Raw genomic sequence first — 20,015 nt, forward strand, 5'->3', positions numbered from 1 at the left:
ACAAAACAAATTATCCATAAGGGAAAATAGCACTGCTTACACTTTCTACAGCCAAGCAGTGTAGTGAGATGTACCTCCTATGATGTGGTAATAAATAGTTAAGTAGCTGACTTCTGAGAACTAAACTAACTGCATATTCTGAATTTTAAAAATACGTTTTCTTAGTGTTACATGTTTTCAAACAATATAATTCTTTTTAGGCTTGTATGAGGGATATTCCAACGTGCAAGTGGCTGGACCAGTGGACTGAACTAGCTCAAAAGTATGTCATAGATTTCAAAACATAACCCCTGCCTGCCTGTGTAGTACACTTAGAATTCTCAGCTTTTTGTTATACAGCCTGTTTGTTGTGTATTTGTTTAATATAGTGTACTCTGTTTCTTCACAGGTTTGCATTCCAGTATAACCCATCCCTGCAACCAAGAGCACTTGTTGTCTTCGGCTGTATAAGTAAACGTGTGTCTCATGGACAAATAAAACAAATAATCCGAATTCTTAGCAAGGTATATGGGTCTATGTCTGTTTTCCTTTGTGACTCTCAAAATAGCTATTTTAGCTATTTTTAGCTTTATCTTCCCATCAAATATAGAACTCAGTGTAATTTGAGGATAAATATTTTTTCAAGCATATTCTTATATAGAACTATCTGATTGGAAATACACTTTTTGTAGGCCAAGCTTTTTATTTTAAATCGATTTGGTGGCAATAAGTTTCATCACTGCTGCAAATTCTAGAGTAACAGTAGTTTTCAATATTGAGTTTAAAATTTGAGACACTGAGATTGATCCAGAAGTCAGTATTTAAATGAGAATTTTTCTGTTACAGCATTTAGCTGCATGCACGTGATTCACAACTTCCTTTTTTTAAACGAAGTTAATAATCTAATGTGTTATAAGTAAATACAAGAAAGAGCGGGACATTTATACAAGAAAACTTTGAAACAGACTGCCTTAACTTGGTAGTGACATTCCATATTTTCTAAAGAAGGTTGCGTTCCATAGCAAGTAAACGGTGTGCTAAATATGTCTTCTTTAAGCATTTTATTAGAGTTTTATGGACATGAACTTTAATTGGACAGCATCTGACATGTAGAAGAGCTATTCTCTAATTCTTGCACCCTGTTCTACACCCTTACTTTTTTAATACACATTGTGCAATTGCTTTCAGCAATGCATATATCACTTCTGTGTAAATCTGCATTTGTAAAAGTCCTTGAGAACTGATGTAAAATGAGCTCAAGCTTTGCAAACTAATTGAGAGCAACAGTTATTGTTTAGAGCTTTGATCTTCTTTTTACAAAGCAAAATCTAATTGTGGTTGTATTTTTAATTACTTTTTTTTTTTTCCCCCCTACAAAAAGGGACTTGAGAGCTGTTTAAAAGGCCCTGATAATTACAATAGCCAAGTTCTAATAGAAGCTACAGTTATAGCACTCACCAAGCTGCAGCCTCTTCTTAATAAGGTAAACAACTGGATTTTTAGGGTAAAGAGAGAATGTATTTTGTAAATGAAAATTATAATTATGGGTATAATCTCGAAAATATAAGTGAGTGTTGTGGTATGTGAAGTTCACACTTCACTGGTATGACTCATGCTCGGAAGTACTACATATGGGATATATGTCAGAAGTTTGTATGTGGGACCTGTGCAAAGGCTTTAAAAGTGCTTTTAGAATGTACTGTTCTACTTCACCAAACTGGGCCATAGCAATATAGGCAAAGCTGTACCACGGGCTGTCTTAATTCTTTCCAAAAGATTTTTACTCTTGGCTTTCAAATGTATGATTGCTAATATATGCCTTTCAGGTCATGGCTTGTAATAAATGTTAGTCTTGCCTGATTTGCTATTCATTTAGCCATCTGTATGTTACTTTCAAGTTCATTATTTGAGCAGCATAGCAATAGGTACACCAGTAATGAAGAACCTCATGTATCTACTGTTAGTAAATTAAAATTTGTTCCTAGAAAAATCTGCTGCATAGAGAGACCCATGATTTGTTGAATGCCAATTCTTCCTGCATGCTCTTTTGATTTGGAGAAGAAATTGGCTGGTCAGTTAGTTATATGTGCAGAGTTGCAATCCATTTTCAACATGTGCTCTCAAATTGATAACAAAGGACACATTTCTGTTCGGTCCGGTGTAGGCCAATATGTGTCTGACATTTTTGTGAGCAAGGGAAGGAACAGAAGAGAGAAGGAATGGCTTGGGGGGGGGGCGGGGGGGGAAATGGCTTGAAACTTATTTACTTTCTGCTGTTCACCTGTTAAGTGCGTTACGGCTACAGGTTCATATGAACACCTGTTTTGTTGGAATGGATGTGGTAGAGGACAGAACCTGCTACAAGGACAGTAATGCATATACAAACCCATGTGTCAGTCCTATTTGTCTTTCATTTATGGGAATTTACTTGAAAGTGAAATCGTGGCCTTTTCTTTTTCTTTCTAGGACTCTCCTATGCACAAGGCCCTCTTTTGGGTAGCTATGGCAGTACTGCAGCTAGATGAAGTAAACTTGTACTCAGCAGGTACAGCACTACTTGAACAGAATCTGCATACCTTGGATAGCCTTCGAGTGTTCAATGATAAGGTAAGCTGTTAGCAATCAGCTGTGACTACCCTTTAGTTTATGTAAGCAGTTAGATCTGTTAGAAAAAAAAATCCTTGTCCTCATGGACACTAGTTAAGCAACTAAAACTGAAATTTGCATTAGAAATTGCTTCACTTGGGTAATATCAACAGTGAAACTAAGATGTAGAGATGAAGCTCCTATTATTTTGTTCTAAACTGGAACAGAAATGTATAGTTGTGTTCTATTCAAGAGTGTTTGGTATTTTCATGTAAGCTCTTAAAATTACTGGTTTGTCACCTTTTTAAAAAAAACTTGAGATATAATGAGTAACTTTCAATGAGGTACTCTTGGTTTTATTTTTTTCTGGGTCAGAGCCCAGAAGAGGTGTTTATGGAGATCAGGAGACCACTCGAGTGGCACTGCAAGCAGATGGATCATTTTGTTGGGCTAAATTTCAACTCCAACTTTAACTTTGCACTAGTGGGACACCTCCTGAAAGGTAGGAATACATATTGCTGTTCATATTAGGTGAACACCCTTAATTCAGAAATAAAAACAAGTTCAAGGAAAAAGGGGAAAAACTGGGTGGTGGATTTTAAGTAACTTGGATTACAGAATAAATACAGAATTAAATGTTCATTGACTAAAGGACGTTGCCAGGTTTCCTTTATACATGTCCTGTGAAGTTGTTTAGTGCTAATGATATAAATTCTGAACTGTCACAGGATGTGTGGCTTCATTTGCTGCAGTTCTTTACTACTTCCTCCAAGAATGCTGTCTTTGTGTGTTTGCCTGTGTTCAGGCTCACTGTTTCTTTTAGAAGGCCGATTTGTGAGATAATAGATATAATATATGCACAGACATTTGAAATGGTGTGATTTTGGGGGAAGGGACAGAAAGAACTAGTCTTGAAAGTGCAACTTCTGTTAGCGTTGTGCTTCCTTACCCTTTATATGAAGTGTCCTGAGAACATGCTGAAAAATATTTATAAATATTTTCAAAATATTAATGCTTCATAAATACATATTAAAAAATTAAATACAATATTTGGTTTCTTAACCTCACTTCTTAGGGTACAGGCATCCTTCTCCTACCACTGTAGCAAGAACAGTAAGGATTTTACATACGCTGCTAGCTCTGGTTAACAAACATAGGAACTGTGACAAGTTTGAGGTGAACACCCAGAGTGTGGCTTACCTAGCAGGTAAAATTAAACAAACAGACATTCTTTTAAATTTGTGCTAACTGAAAAGGAATGGATTATTGTGGGAATTCTTATGGTTTTAGGTTGATAAAATTGTACCAACATAAAGGAAACTTGTAACTGGAGATGGATAAGAGTCTGGGCTAGGCTGGGGTACATCAGTGAAAGCTTTTTGTGGACTGAAGGCTTGCCAGCACAGGACCTGCAGGGCAGCTTTGCAAATACTTAAGGGAAGCTTGGTTTAAATTCTTGGTTTAAATACTGAATGAATTGTGTGCCTTAAGATTCAAGTTTCTAATGGTCTAGAAATAGAAACGGTGACCATGTGAGGGCAAATGTTTGAACTATGTAATTGTAACTGGATGGGGAATATAATTCTTTTTAAATGACCTACTTTTAACCTGTACATTTCAGTAAGGTGTAATTACATCTCAGTGGTGGTCTTTGTACTAAGTAAAAAATTTAAATTGATGGAATATTGCTTACATTCTTCAATGTATTCCTACTGTGGAAAACTTACGTTAGCTTTCTTTGAATTTTTAGCTTTGCTGACAGTATCTGAGGAAGTTCGAAGTCGCTGCAGCCTAAAACATAGGAAGTCTCTCTTGTTGACAGACGTTTCAATGGAAAATGTTCCTATGGATACATATCCCATACATCACAGTGACACTAGCTATAGGTTGGTTGTCTAACTTTTAGATAAGTTATCCAAATTTCAATGTCTGTTTCCTTTAGTAAGTTATCTAAAGGTAACCTGTGGTATATTGAAAACTGAAACCCACATTCATAAAACTAAGTTGATGTTCTATTATTGGTTCCAGACCAATATGCTGCTTATACTGTGATCAAGAGTCACAGAGAAATTTGGGTATTGAATTCGTATAGAATTAATTTTGAGATCCATAAAGGTATTTCAGAGCTTAACTGCTTTGGAGGTGGTTAAATTTTTTGTTAATGTCATTTTGCAAGACCTAATTTCAGCTTATTTTTCGTTTATATTTTAGAAGAAAATTTTTTTTGTCCTTTTAAGAGCTTCAAGGCACGTATGAAGTAATCATTTGGTCTGTGTCACTGGAAAACCTTGACACCTTATAGCCTGTCTATAAGCAGCCACAGAGATAAGCTAAGAAATCAGCCTAGAAGTGACACGGAGAGCCAGTTTCTCTCAATAGGGAGCACTTTACTCATTATCTCTTTTTAGCATCCAGTATGCAGTAGCTGATTATTAAGTATCTTTCATCTTGCCTCATAGGCTGATTTGCTTGTGTTCTTTTCATTGCTTTATTTTTTATCTCTTCAGCATTACATTCATATCAGATTGGTAGTTTTCACTAGCTCAGACATTTTTGCAAGCAAAGTAATTACTATTTCTTAATATGTGTTTTGGGGAGATTAACCTGTTAGGAAAGATGGGTTTAATAAAGGATAGTTTGGCTAATTCAAAAATTTATGCCTAAATGTGCACAGTTCTAAAGATTTTCTTAATTTAATTTCTCTGCACTTTCAGGACACTAAAGGAAAATCAACCATGGTCATCACCAAAGGGGTCAGACAGACATCTGGCTGCCAGTTACCCGACAGTGGGACAGATAAGCCCTCGAACACGAAAATCCATGAGTTTGGATATGGGGCAGCCTTCACAAGCGAACACTAAAAAGCTTCTAGGTTATTAAGATCACCAATTTACTAATTTGTCTACAGAATACCCCAGGAAGTGTTACTGGAGAAAAATTATAGTTGTATTTGTTCTGACTTTAAGTGCTTATTCCTGATTCAGAGCAATATATGCAGTTTCTACAAAATACAAAGTATAGAACAGTGTACAGTGAAGAGGACTAACTCAGTTCTTTTGATCATGAAGGTGGGGGGAAGCAAGAGTGACATTCAAAATGTGTGTGTTAAAGTGGAGGAAAAAGGAAAAAAAAAAAAAAAGAAAAAAAGATATTCCAGATATTAAAGATTCATAGTGCCAATTTTCTACTACCAGCCCTCTTTCAACAAAACCAAGAAGCTGAATACCTTAGCTTAGTTACTATATTGAATGCTCTATCTTATGCTAAAAGAGGTGGTCCCAAAACATTTTAGATGTCTTGTAAGCAATCTGATTTTTATTCATGGCTTCTCAGTGCATCATGTTTACAAGCAAAGTCTTAATATCAGAGAAACAAGATTAATTGCTTTGCATAACTTGTGGGTACCCTTTTACATTATACAGTATATATGGAAGAAGAGGGACATTTCTTTCATTACAATCCTATTACTGCTTCCTTTTCAGTAATCACATTTTGGCATGTTTATTTGATGTGATGTGTTGACCAGGAAACCATAGCATGCCCACAGCTTACATATTTGAATAAATTGCATGCTTTTCTCATATGTATTGTGAAGCATTTTGAAAAATGTGATGGAGAGCGGCATGGTGTGATCATATTTTCTCTACCATCCCTGAAAATGGTGAAAATGTCCCCAGATTCCTATCAATATGTTGTAGATAGGAGAGTAGCTTGCCCAGAAAATCAGAAAAAGTTAGAATATGGATTTAGGTTTAATGTTTTTAATTGCCTGATAAATTGTTTTTAGGTACAAGGAAAAGTTTTGACCATTTGATATCGGACACAAAGGCTCCTAAAAGGCAAGACATGGAATCTGGAATCACAACGCCTCCCAAAATGAGGAGAGTAGCCGAAAATGATTATGAAATGGGTGAGAAACAGGACTAACATTTTAAGAATAATACTAATTATAAATGCTTTGTATACATATACAAAGGATTATTTCTAAATTCAATGTTTATTTGCCTAGGTTACTATAAGGTAAAGGAGAAATATCTTTCTTAACAGTGGCTTCTGCAGAGTAGAGTCTTCCATATCACTGGCAACTGAGGTTTGAATTAGAGTTGCTCAGTATGCAGACGCAGAATAAAGGGCAGCTATAAAGTAGTGCATACAGGAGTGAAATTAAATAAATAAAATTTGGCTTTTTGTAAGTTAATAAGCCCTAGCTGCAAATTTCTGCAGGAGATGGAACGTGACCTAATGCCTAGAATGCCTCTCTTCATCTTCTCCCACATCCGCTTCCTGTGCCCCCATCCCCAATTGCAATGCAAGACCAGGGTTCTTCTGTTGTATCTGATGTCGGTCTGCTGCCTGACCCTGAATATGGTACTTACCACCCCTGGGCCTGTATTACACTGAATAGGAAATTGGGGTTACTGTTTACCATTTGATAATACATCCCATGTAATGATCTAGCGCTGCTAGTATTCCAGCATAGTTGTTGCTTTTATACTTTATGAAAAGGCTGGTGAACTCTGAAGTTTGCATATGACTGAATTTGTTGTGCAAGAGCTAATTCTATTTTGGTTTGGGTTTATTTTGCTTTGGATGAGTTGGTCTTTTTTATCTGGCAGAAACCCAGAGAATATCACCGCAGCAACACCCACATCTTCGAAAAGTTTCTGTTTCTGAGTCAAATGTCCTCCTAGATGAAGAAGTTCTGACTGACCCAAAAATCCAAGCACTGCTGCTTACAGTTCTTGTAAGCTTTCTTTCTGTGTATTGTCTGTTATATTCTGATATTCTTTTATCTTCCAAAGAAGCGTACATGTTCCTTGCAGTGTTTCTAAATTCAGATGGATCAGAATGACTGTGATGTGCAAGTCTATTCTTTTGTTGCTGTTCTTCCAACTTTCTAGGAATCACTTTTAGAAATGTATTTAAATGCTCTTTGAAAGCAAATACTGCATTTTCATTACCTGTATTGTTCTGTAGATGATGTCCAACAATTGTCCCTTTTCCCTGGCAGATTTTTATTACAAACTTATTTTATATAATAAAAGCATATTAATATACTATACTTAAAAGTTTAAGAAGTGAATATTGTTGGAATCCCAGCATAATTCAGTTTAAAAATTATTAACTAGTAATATAAGTAAAGCATGACAGTGCTTTCTTCAGATGTACCAATACAGTTACCATTCCTGATACAATTCAGAAAGACTTAGTTGCGCATTTTTGTCAAAAACTGACTAGCTAAATTTTTTGCCAAAATAGAAGCTATTGCCAACTGTTTTTATTGTTTCCTACGTACACATAAATAACTCGATTCCATGTCCAAAGAGGATGTAAATTAATCTTTTGTAATGCTGCTTTCTGCTATTCAGAAATTTTAAAACCTTAAACTACAACAACAAAAGCCTGAACTACTCAAATTAAATTAGAAGCGTGCTGATTTAATCCTTTACATTATGACAGGCAACATTAGTGAAGTACACTACTGATGAGTTTGACCAGCGGATTCTGTATGAGTACTTAGCAGAAGCCAGTGTTGTCTTCCCAAAGGTCTTTCCTGTTGTGTAAGTATCTAAAACTCCGTTTATGACAACTCTGTACTTGGCCCTTCCTTTAAAAGGTCTCTGGACCAGGACAAGCATGTACGAGGTCCTTACTCATTTGTAGGTTACTAGCTGCCATCTGTCCATGGCTTGTTGAGACAAATGTCCATAGCAGTATGAGAATCGTCCTTTTTCCCTATGTTAAATGAATATAATGTTCTTACTAGAATAGGCATCCTCAGATACCACTGCTACAGATGGTCCTCAAAAGCACTCTTCAGCATCAGATTTTCAGGCAGTTTGGCAGAGCGTGGGAGAACTCTGCACCACTGTTGCTAGGGAGCCTGTCTCTGCAGCCATGAGTTTCTTCCAAAAGCTTCCAGCGTCACTGCTGCCATTACCCTGGTCTAGTGACTTAGCATGGCTTTATCGCTTGTTTGATACTGCGGAGAATCAAATTACATTTTAATACATCCGTGTACCTTTCTATACAAGTCGATATATACTGTCTCTTAAGTATTATTTTCACCCCAGTCAGACTCAGGTTTTTTAATTAGTACCCCAAGTGCATATCAAAACTGATTAAAAGCGTAGTTCAAGATACTCTTTGGATGTATTTCTTCAGATACCTGTTTAAAAGTAGTATTCACTGGCGTCAGTATATGTAAAGGAAACTCAGCTATCAGAAATTAAGATGAGTAGACTTTTAAAACTGACCTGAGCATGATTTAAAAATGATGCTACCTTTCTCTGGCTTTATAAAGTAATATTCAAAGTACATGCAAGTTCTGTGAGTTACTGAAACCACAACTGTAACTGGCATTTGTATTAAAAAAATCAAACATGCATAAGATCTGCAAGGGAGCTCAGATGAGACGGTACTCCCACAAGTTTAAAAAGCTGCTTTGAAATTCCAGCGCTGACATGTACACAAATCGAGTGAATAATTTTTGGGGTTGAAAATAATTAAAATATTTGCAATTTAAAGTGCTGGGTAAATGCTTTAATGGCTAATATTGTTAGTACAATTTTTTTGAAAGTGTTACACATTGTAAGAGTCCTCGCTGAACATACATAGGAATTGTGTTCCAAAATCACTGAGATTTTGAAAATCCCACCTTAACTGCTGTTTGCTTAAGTCAGTTGGGAACTGCAGGTTTATTTTATTTAATGAACAAAAAATAAGCCACTTCTCTTTTCTTCAGGCATAATTTATTGGATTCGAAGATCAATACCCTTTTGTCGCTGTGCCAGGATCCAAATTTGTTGAATCCAATTCATGGGATTGTTCAGAGTGTTGTCTATCATGAAGAGTCTCCACCCCAATACCAAACTTCTTATCTACAGAGTAAATATTTTACCATTTTTTTCAGAACTGCTGTATTTTAAGTAAGATTTACTACTGAAAATGTTTCAGAATTGCAGCCCTAATGGAATAGTCAGTCAGTCTTGTGTGGCATCTCTCCAACTTCATATATCCTAGTAAAAATAAGAGTTTGCATATTAAAAAAACCATACTGACATGAATATTAAAACTGCTTACTGCAGTTGTGCACCAAATATCAAAAGTATTACACCATCTATGTGAGTAGAAAGAAGTTGAAACTCAGTATTCTGCTTCCACTAACCAGCTTAAAGCAATACAAAACATGAATGGTGGTGATAAATGATGAGTTTTAAGTTAGCCTTGTAATTTAGGGGTTGATTTAATTATTGGTAAATTCCATAGACTAACATTTGGTTTTCAGTGCCCAAGCTCACTTTCATGTGACACTTGGAACACTTAAAACCTAAATATTTTTTTATGGTCCTTAATCAAAACCTTTCCAGGAAGATCCATAAGAAACAGATGACAGTTGAGAAAAAGGTAAATGTTGACATAATTTTTAAAATGAGGTGTGTATTCACATGCTAAATTTATCTTTTAAAATATCATCAAGAATTTCTTGTGTGACGGTTCTGAGATTTTGAGGTTTTTACAGCTTACATATTATACAAATTATACAAATTAAAATGCCTTAATTTTGTTATACATGGTTTAGACAAAATTCAGTGTTGCATCTCCAAATCAAAATATTTCATTTCCATGCCTAAGTAAATCCAAGTGATGTACTACGTGTACTTTTCTAGTCGCTTTCTGTCAGTTGAGAACTGTGTTTTTGTGGTAACATTCAATTTGTTTTTGTAGGTTTTGGATTTAATGGGTTATGGAGGTTTGCTGGCCCATTTTCTAAGGTAAGAACAGTATACTTTATGTAAGTTCATGAGTGTTTTGCCTTCATTTTCTGTATAAAGCACATTGGTGCTCCAGGAAAGATGCAGATAAATTACAAGTCATAGAATTTATATGAGCAAGTTAATAATATAAGGCTCACTTGTATAGCTAAAACAGTTTTTGAGCCTGCGTTAGGTATTTTGATAGACTCGGTAAGGTCGAATTACCAAAATTGGGTAAATGCACCTTTTCACTGCTCCCAGGTTCACTAAGGGGCCTTGAACATACAGTATCATTCAGAAAGTCTTTAGTTTATTATGTTTATCTTGCAGTGTAGGGGATTAATTTGCTAAGAATGGTACTTCCATAAGGTTAAATTTTATGTTACAACAGAAGAAATAGATCAAGCGCTGACCATCTGTGCTGCCATTTGTTCCCTCTAGTCATCGTAACAAGAACTGGGTGAGCAGAGTAGGCAGCATTCTGGATCTTAGGCTTTGGGGGCACAGGCCAATGCTTCTAATAATGTTAGGTGCAGGTAGCTGTGGCAGTTCACCTCATGGATGAAACGGCCCCTCTTTTCTGACCTTGTGCGTCCACGCGCTACTGAAATTACACTTACAAGTGGTCTTTAATGTGTACATTTAGATTAATCTGGAAAAGACCACAAATTGGTTTTTACAGATACATCAAATGCTTTTTAAAACTTTCAGGCAAAACCAGTGTGATATTAGAGTGAATTCTGGGGCAAAGCTCGTATCGACAGCAAAGTAGAAAGAAAAGAACCAATTTATTTTTCTCTCTCTCCCCCCCGCCCCCCATCACCCACAGCAAACACAAATCCCAGACTATGCTGAGCTCATAGTGAAGTTTCTTGATGCCTTGATTGACACGTATTTGCCTGGAATTGATGAGGAGACCAGTGAAGAATCTCTCCTGACACCCACGTCTCCATATCCTCCCGCAGTGCAGAGCCAACTTAGCATTACTGCTAACCTTAACCTTTCCAATTCCATGACCTCGCTTGCAACTTCCCAGCACTCCCCAGGTCAGTAGCTGTTCTGGTACTACATAGGTAAGGGAAATGTATTGAATTTACTGGTTTTGTAGCCAAACACTGAGCCTCGTTGTCTCTTCGGATGTGTTTATGCATCAAACATCATTGCATTCTTGAGTCAAATGAATATTAAACTGTTTACTAAGCTATTACACTGCTATTTCGGATGTTGGATTTTGTCCAGCGCAAAAGCTGTACTCCAAGTTGTTATACATGAAGGAAATAGCATTAAGTGCATCAGAACGAATAACAGCTGCATCTTAATATGAAACATATGCAGCAGTGGAGCCTTGAAACTTAATAAATATAAATATATAATCATGATATTTTGCAAGGAGAGTAATACCTATCTGGGCACTACAAGGTCGCACATACTAGGAAAAATAATCCAGAACTGTGCTGTGGAATAGCATGTCTGGGCTGACTCACTTTCAGTTGACTATATGATTTAAGGCCAATGCTCGTGTAGGCAGCATTGTATGGAGGTCTTGCTCTCCCTTGAAGAAAAATAAATATTCACATAGATACATGTGGAATACTGGGTCAGTTCAGACTGTTGTTTTGTCAGAAATATGCTGCTGATAAAATGAAGGCTTTCAAGAAAAGAACAGTCATCAAAGGCAGTAAATGCATAAAACCACTAAATTCCTTCTGGCTTGGGGAGAAGGGAATTACAGGGAAATGCAGAGGTTAAATATAACAGCGTAGATTTTCAGGGTGAAAAATTAAAAAAGAGAGTAAAAATTATTCAGTATAGCAGATGAAGCATAAGCTAGAGGAAATTAAATACAAAAAGAAAATGGAAGTTATGTCAAAGAAATCTGCATGAAGACTCTTTCTGAAGTGATTTTGGATTAGTGTCGTATATTGAGGAAATTCTTTACTTTCTTTGTCATAAAAATTACACTGTGTGATACTTCTTAAATGATGATTTAACTGTTGCAGTTCTGAACACTGAAGTCAATCAATATTTTATTTCTGCTTTGTTTCTAACCTTGATGGAAGGCTAGAAACCACTTTTATTTAGGTATAATATTTACGGAGGTGTTTTGGTTTTTTTCACTCTCTTGTTGTTCACTGGTTTCTGCTTGCCCCGAGATAAACTTTACTTAGCTGTACTTAGCTTTATTCAAGAAATCTGGTCTTCCAGATTATCAGTTTGCTCACAGATGCTATGCATGATTTTTGTTCAATATGATGAGTATTGCGGAGGTAAGGCATGTGCAGAGGTGCAACAGAGGTGAAACAGTGCTCTGTGTTTGAAAAATTTGGGAATAGTGATTTCTTTTTTTTATTTCATGCAGTGAAAAGTGATTACAACTCACTTTTTCCAGTATGAGAAGCCAACTTAAATTGTTTAAATTTGGGGAGATCACCTTTTTGAAATACGATGCTGTGTTCTAGAATTGTAGTTCAAGATGCCTGTCAGTCTAAATATGCTCAAACTAGGATTTGCTTTCCCATTTCCTGCCAGTTCAGGATGATTTAGTACGTTAAATAATGTTGTCCCAAGTGAGGAGAGAAAGCGTGAAGCGTATTTTCCACAGTTGTTACCTCTCTCTCTGATACTTTATTAATAGCACTTTTAGCCTAAAGGAGACTGTTGTTGCCATTGTTTCCTTGTTTTGTATTCCTGCCCAAGAAGAAGTAAAAGAACATTGGCCTGAAAGGGATTCACTGGTGCCATCCTGGAATCCCATTTGATTTGAGTAATAAGAATGGGTAACAGTTGAGTTTGAAGAAGTTTTAGAGAGTGCTGTTTTACTTAACATTTTACAATGTCCATTATATGGTATGAATATATCAATGCAGCCTCTATATTGTATTATCATGCAATTTGTCCTGTATATAGAAATATTTCTGCATAAAAGCTCCTAATTGACTGCAGGTGCAGATAACAACCAAGATGATGGAAAAGGAAAGTGGTTCACAGAAACTTTCTTATTTAACACACAGCTAAGAATTACCTGTGATATTAGAACAGGGAGAAGGATAAAATCAAAGGGCAAAACAATAGCCATTGCTGTCAGTGTGAAAATAAGTACATTATGGGCAGCATCTTTCCATTTAGAATGTAGAATTGGTAGCAACTCCAACAGTTCTTTTTGCAAGGATGAAGTGATGATGCAGGATTAGGCCCTCTACTAGCGAAAAAAGCATTTTGCTGTATAAATGTCTGCCCTCCTTCCGCCTCACTTTCTATTCCTTCTTCCTTTGTTAGCTAAGAGGAAGGAATTAATTCAGCTCATCAGAAATTTTGTTCGAGTGTTCTGCAAACAGATGGCTTTTATCAAATGCTGGTTAAGAGCTCATGTCCACAAATGGAGTTAGGAACTAGTGAACTTGTTCAGGATACTAGTGAGTCTGTAATAATGCATTTATGACAGCCTGTGCATGTTTTGCTTGGAAATTAAGTTTTAAAAGACCAATATGAAAGCCAGGAGATTACTAATGGTTCCATTTTTGTGTAACCAGGCTGGAGGCATCTTTATAAATAATCAGCCTTTGTAGCTGTTTCCAGGTAGTGTGAAGTAGCCTTAAGTGATTACTACTTTATGAAAGCCGTGTGCTTAATGTTTAATCTAAGTGGTGTTTTCCCATCATCTCTAACTTTTTATTAGTGTCTTGCCTATTTCCTTGAGCATTCTCGCTTCATTCTAGCAATTTGAATACAAAGACTTGGGGTTTGATCAGGGAATCTCCAGTTTTCTCAAACCGTGGACCAGGTCACAACATGGAGCTTTTCATTTTGCTCCTTGGTCCCGCGTTTATTACATTGCTCCACTTTAATCAACATGGAATTTCACTAGTTTAAACTGCTATGTTAACCAGTACAACTTTGCATAAAACATGCTTTGCTTTTTAAGCTGTTTAATTGTATTAAAAATTTAATTGGTCTTCTGGCACTTTATACAGCTCCATAGCTGCATACATGAATTTTGCATTCTCATTAAGTGTGCCTAGAGGTGTGTGATGGCGTTGTCATTGCTGCATGCATTTACACTATAGAGATGAGTCAGGGAGAAAGTGGTGGAAGACCTAATATCTGCCAAGGTAAAAATTATAGAATGTGAAGTAAAGGTTGGCCACAGGATTTCTTGAAACAGCAAGGCAACTATGGGACTAATAAGGGATACAGATCTATCATCCACTTACTCTGATTTGAGAACTACTAAACGAAAAAATCAAGTATTTAGCAGTGCTGAGTTGCTTCATCCCACGAAGAAACAGTTTCAGCCAAGTGAGTTTTTTATTATGGTTAAAAATAGATTAAGTTGCAGATACATGAAACGTTCTTTCCTTGCATCTGGAAACAACTAGCAGAGATAATTGTTTATAAATGTTTTGTCTGTCGTCATCTCTTCTCCCTTCCCCCCCCTTCCCCTTGTCATGGACATTATTCACTTACATTTTTTCTTTCATTCTGTGTCTGTGAAGCTTCTCTGCCTTGCTCTAAATCTGCAGTTTTCATGCAGCTTCCTCATCAAGGTACATTCTACTTTCATCATATTTGCACGAAATACTGCTTGATCTGCTTTAGGATTGGGCTTGTGGCATGAGAAGTAGTTTACTGATCCTTTTGACACGGGAATGGCTTCAGTGTAAGTGCTAAGCTGTTGCATTTCTTGTGTGATGCTAATTAATATCTGATGATAGAGCAGGCAAAGAAAGTCAATCACATCCTTAAGAATAAGATAAATTTGGTAATAGAGTAGCGGATGGCTTCGTGTGTGTGAAATTACTCTGTTGCAGGTATTAAGCTAAAATGAGGAACTATTTCATGTGAGTTCTTTAGATTCACTGAAGTCAGCTTTAACTTCAATTACACATCACCGGAAAACAGACACAAGTCCTTTGGACTAAACTGCAGCAGATAGAGCTCAATAAAATGGGTACTCAACACCGTTTGATTTCTGCTTCTGTCTGGAGAAGTAAGAAAAAAGCTGCAGAAGAGGGTTTTTTTGCTCACACCCGTGGGTTGCTTCCTATTCTCATCGTAGTTTGTGGTTTTCGTAAGCTCACACCCACACAAGGAGAGGAAGGATGATGTAGCCTGCAGCCAGCCTCTGGCTGGAGTTCTGAAATTGTCCCTATGTGTGTGTGTAATATGGAGTGTATTCTTTATTCTTGCTAATGCCAGTGAGAATCAGTTTCTTATAGGAATGAGACATAACCGTGGGAGATGTCATTTATAGTAATAGGATTTTGTTCTAACCTTTTTATACAGTCAGACATCCTAATTTTTGCTGCTGATTGTACTTTTAGCCTCTCGCACAAAAACACCCTTCCTGCTATTCATTCCAATGCTGCACATGTACTTTAAGTGGTGAGAGTGTTGCTAAACGCACATCAAACATACTCATTTTATTGCAGAAATAATGTGACAGCTACACTAAGATATTGCTACAGGAATGATTAACTCATGGTAGTGTCAGCGTAAAAGTAGTAATTGATTGGAAGCATGTCTGCATTAAGCAGAAGTCTCAGGTTTTGTATCTTCAAGTTACTGTGTCCAAAGCTGTTAAGAGTAACAGCTCATAACCCAAGGCTCTCATGTGTTGTCATCATGTCAGCATGAAGTTTACACTAAAGCAGTTCATTTTCAAGGTTTGTTTGATGTGATTCTTTTAGCAAAATGTAACAGATTTACCTAGTCCTGCAAAGAACATCCAAAGCTTCTCAGAAAGGTACATTCACTTGGGTATAAAGCCTGTCTGGTTTCATCCTCGTCTTGTACTCCGTAAGCCGCCTCCTGGCTTTGGAGGAGCTGAACTTAGGCAATAGCAGCTCTTGTAAGGATTTCCAGACTCGCCTGTTCTACGTGTGTTTCCTGTTAATACCCTGCTTAGAAAACTGTTTCTTTACTTGTCCTTGTTAAAAGTTAATTGTTGATTCTTTTTTTTTACTCTGTTTGTCAGGGTTTAAATCATTATAATTGGTGTCCACACTTTGACACTTAACTCTTCAAGTGAATGCCTGCATCAGTTCTATTTCTGCTGTATGCAGAATAAGTCAGCTAAGCCTTTCATTCCTCCTGGCAATGAGACAGCGTCCTCCAACATTGATTTGTATGTTATGTACTTTTACTGATCTTTATTTGTGAGCCGAGATTCAGCGTTGAGGGGAATTGTAGGTACTTGAATACACATGAATCTTCTCTGGTAGCAAGAACCAGACTCTGCCATTGCAGCAGAATTCTGCAGGTTCAGAAATGAACCTTCCTCACTCCGCCGTTCCCCTGTTTAACAGCAGTCATTGATTTTTGGCTGGAAGAAGCCCATAGATTTGACAGTCTGTCAGTTCTTCCTCCTAGAGAGCGTAAAAGCCAGAAGAAACTTGAGTCAAACTCTTTCATTCACTCAGTCTTTGCAAAACTAGAGCCAGAAAAGGTCTTGTGGCCTGGAAGACTTCAGTGTTTTCAGTGGGTACGGATGCTTTGAGGATGTAGGAGAACCTTGATCTGCCGTGTGAACGTTTGTGTCCTATTTTCCCTGTTAAACAAAATTCCTGTTCCTGTTTGAAGAGCTGACTGGGTGAACTCAGTGAACAGTTCTTAGCCCCATCTATTTCCATGTTGTTGTAGGAGAGCAGCGTAGATTGAAACAGATCAGCCAGTGCCCATAGGCCACAGTATTTTGTCTTTTATTGTTGGAGACAGATTAAACTAACAGCAAATTCAGTCTGCAGCTTTAAGGGGGGGAGAAAAAGATTATTTGAACGAGTCATGTTGAAATGTGACAAGCTGTGTGTAGGTGAGTGTGTAGATCGAGCATCGCACTTCAGCACGTGGAGGTGTTTTATCTGGTCAAAGTCCGGGCTCTCGCTGAACACGGGGTCATACATCTGATCCTGAAAAAGTTATTTTTCATGCTGCAGTACTGCAATGAAATAGCTGTATCGGAGTGGTTGTTGAGACATCATTGACAGCGAGATTGTGTTACGCCTGGCTAAAATAGCGTTCTGGGCCTGGCTGGGGTAGAGGCGGTTTCCTTCACAGCAGCTGGCGTGGGGCCGTGTTCTACATTTGTGACCGAACGGTGCCGGAGAATAGACGGCGGTGGGCAGTAGGCTGGAGGGCACCCAGCCGGGTGGGATGCCCAGAGAGCTCTTCCGTGCCAGACGGCGCGCGGCTCGGCAATAAAAGTGGGAAGAGGGCGGTGGGGGGAGGTTGGCCGTCTTCTGCCCGGGACCTGGGTGGGCACCGGTCCACCCGTGGCGGGTGGGTGCTGAGCGATTACCTCTGCATCACCGGTTTTGTTTTGCTGTCTGTCTGTCTTCCACAAATCCCTCCCTTACCTAGATTTTTTTCTTGTTACTTGAATCGGGACGCCCGAGTTTTCTGGCTTTTACTCTTCCTTTCCTGTCCCACTTGGGGTGGAGGCGGACGAGCGAGGGGGGCTGTCTGCGGTGCTTGCCTGCCTGCCGGGGTGAAGCCACCACAAATAACACTTTATTTATTTTTTTTTTTTTAAAACAAAACCCACGTCGTGACCGGGTGCTGCAGCGCTTTCACCAGGCAGGCAGCGCTGCCGCCGCTTGGTGTCGCCCCTCAGCGCGGCGGGGTCCCGCCGCCTTCCGACCGAGCCTTGGCCCCGCCCCCAGCGCGGCCGAGGCCCCGCCCCCAGCGGGACCGGCCCCGCCCCCCGTCCCGGAGCAGCGCGCGGGACCGGCGCTGCCGGAGGGCGCCCCCTGGCGGCCGGCGGGCGGGTCTCTCCCGTCGGGTGTCGCTGCCGGCCTGTCCGTCCGTCCGTCTGCGGGAAGAGCCGACCTTTAAAGCGTTAAGTTACAGGGTGGCCAAAAGCATCGAGGGGTAACCTCGGTCCTTGTGTTTCCCCAGGGATCGACAAGGAGAACGTGGAGCTCTCGCCCACCGCCGGACACTCCAACAGCGGGAGGATGCGCCACGGCTCCGCCAGCCAAGTGCAAAAGCAGCGAAGTGCTGGCAGTTTCAAACGTCACAGCATCAAAAAGATTGTGTGATTATTTCTTAATTTTTTTTTTTTAATTTTGGAAACTGACTGACACACGCGGGCCCCGCGCAAAGGGCCCTCCGCCGGTTGTGATGCTGCACTTAATTTTGAAAGTTCCCATCCCGTCAGCCGTGTTGCCAGATGATCAACTCTTGAAACATTGCCTGAATTTTAATGCCTTCATTTCTTTCCTTCTGTTTTTGATTTAAGCCAGTGTTTCAGAACCGCTCATAGAGATCCTGACGGACTTTGCAGCCGGAGGAGGCGTGGAGTTCTTTAACACTGCAGAACCGTATCTTGTCCAAATACGAAAGCCATTTCCCATAGACAGCTCTACCTTGCTTCTGTTACCTGCCTTGTTTGTTTCTTCTCTAAAGGAAAGTGTTAATCCTTAATCCTGTTTGCACACTTTTCAAGGTAGTGGCTTTATGAGCCGGGGGCAGTTACTATAATCCTGGTTTTAATTCAAACCTGTAAGATTTTTAGCTGTGGACTTTTTTTTACCATACTTAAAAGAAACTTAGGATAGCCGCAGTACAATGAGCTTAACCAGAAGTGGTTGATTAGGTTAAATTTCTAGTAATTAGCAATAAATTTGAGAGGACAAGGAGGCTGTACGAGTCTCTTTCATTCCCCAGACTGTAGCTTCACATACTTGGACTGTATATGGACCAGACTGGACAAACTGGCTTTTTTCCAAAGCAGACTTTTTTTTTTTTCTTTTTTCTGTACTTTAACTGCACTAAAAAAGGTTGAATAGTGGAAAGAAAATCATCGAGAACTGACTTTTACGCTGTCATTGTAGCAGTGTTGAAAATTTATTGCTTCTTTCTTCCATTTAGCATTTGCTTTAGTTCTGCCCTTTCCAACAACACGCACCTTCGAGAAATTCCTGGCAGAATAACCAGTGGGGTATGGAGGGGAAAATTTAATGAATTAACTTCCAGCTCTGGGAGATTGTGTTTGGCGAAGCTGCTTTTGTGCTGCCCAAGCAGTGATATAAAAACAGCAATGTTTGCTTAAGGTACATGAATTTAAAAATAACTGACACTGTGTCAAATCCAGGTTACGTTTGAATGTTTGCAGTGCAATTCCTGGTATCAGTACAGACGTCTGCAGTCAAACCTGTCTTGCAGAACTTTCAAGGGGTTTTAGTTGGTGAGGGTTCGTACTTGGGGGTTACACAAAACTGAAACTGCTGTCACTGTGAAAGACTTGTCAGCTACAGTCGTGTATCAGCGATGGACGACTGTGATAACATGCTGCTATGTTGATGACGTGTACAGGTGCAGCGCTGGGTGCTGCAGACGCTGCCTGCACGGACTGAAAACGTGCAGAGCGTTTGATCTCGGAGGCGAGCAGAAATTCTGACAGAAGGGCCTGTCACCTGGGTGCTCACTGGAGGGCTACGTATATCTCCTGCTGAAGAACAGTTAAACTTCCCAGTTTCAGATCCCTGTTGTGTGTTAGAAATTAACAATTTACAAGTGGCTTTAAAGGACAAAAAAGCATATCCACTATATAAAGTAAAATCCTCTAGTGCAATCTTGTTAGTGGCTTTCAGTAAATCAAACTCCACAGCTAAATTATTAGAGAATGGTACAATTAAGTGTTCAGATTTTATTGATATAGCACATAATTCACATGTATCCACATAGTAACAATGT

General features: G+C 38.7%; 1 protein-coding gene across 9 annotated transcripts in view; it reads left to right on the forward strand.

Moving 5' to 3' along the window:
- NF1 (neurofibromin 1) overlaps nucleotides 1-20,015 on the forward strand; it is a 105,415-nt gene that overhangs the window by 82,193 nt on the left and 3,207 nt on the right. For 7 of the 9 annotated variants that reach the window (XR_008237585.1, XM_052804238.1, XM_052804234.1 and 4 more), the window contains 15 exons: nucleotides 201-262; nucleotides 389-503; nucleotides 1,361-1,462; nucleotides 2,446-2,586; nucleotides 2,941-3,067; nucleotides 3,641-3,772; nucleotides 4,316-4,451; nucleotides 5,280-5,437; nucleotides 6,353-6,475; nucleotides 7,182-7,309; nucleotides 8,026-8,126; nucleotides 9,311-9,453; nucleotides 10,294-10,340; nucleotides 11,152-11,368; nucleotides 18,216-18,354. Coding sequence is in view for 8 of the 9 variants with exons in the window: in XM_052804238.1 (XP_052660198.1) it covers nucleotides 201-262; nucleotides 389-503; nucleotides 1,361-1,462; nucleotides 2,446-2,586; nucleotides 2,941-3,067; nucleotides 3,641-3,772; nucleotides 4,316-4,451; nucleotides 5,280-5,437; nucleotides 6,353-6,475; nucleotides 7,182-7,309; nucleotides 8,026-8,126; nucleotides 9,311-9,453; nucleotides 10,294-10,340; nucleotides 11,152-11,368; nucleotides 18,216-18,354 (1,871 nt within the window). In the remaining variant the exon portion in view is untranslated. Of the gene's footprint in view, nucleotides 1-200; nucleotides 263-388; nucleotides 504-1,360; nucleotides 1,463-2,445; nucleotides 2,587-2,940; nucleotides 3,068-3,640; nucleotides 3,773-4,315; nucleotides 4,452-5,279; nucleotides 5,438-6,352; nucleotides 6,476-7,181; nucleotides 7,310-8,025; nucleotides 8,127-9,310; nucleotides 9,454-10,293; nucleotides 10,341-11,151; nucleotides 11,369-18,215; nucleotides 18,359-20,015 lie in introns of those variants that run through there. The other 2 variants (XM_052804239.1, XM_052804240.1) reach the window with 1 other exon arrangement.

This window comes from Harpia harpyja, chromosome 12, assembly GCF_026419915.1.
Source record: "Harpia harpyja isolate bHarHar1 chromosome 12, bHarHar1 primary haplotype, whole genome shotgun sequence".
Lineage (NCBI taxonomy): Eukaryota > Metazoa > Chordata > Aves > Accipitriformes > Accipitridae > Harpia > Harpia harpyja.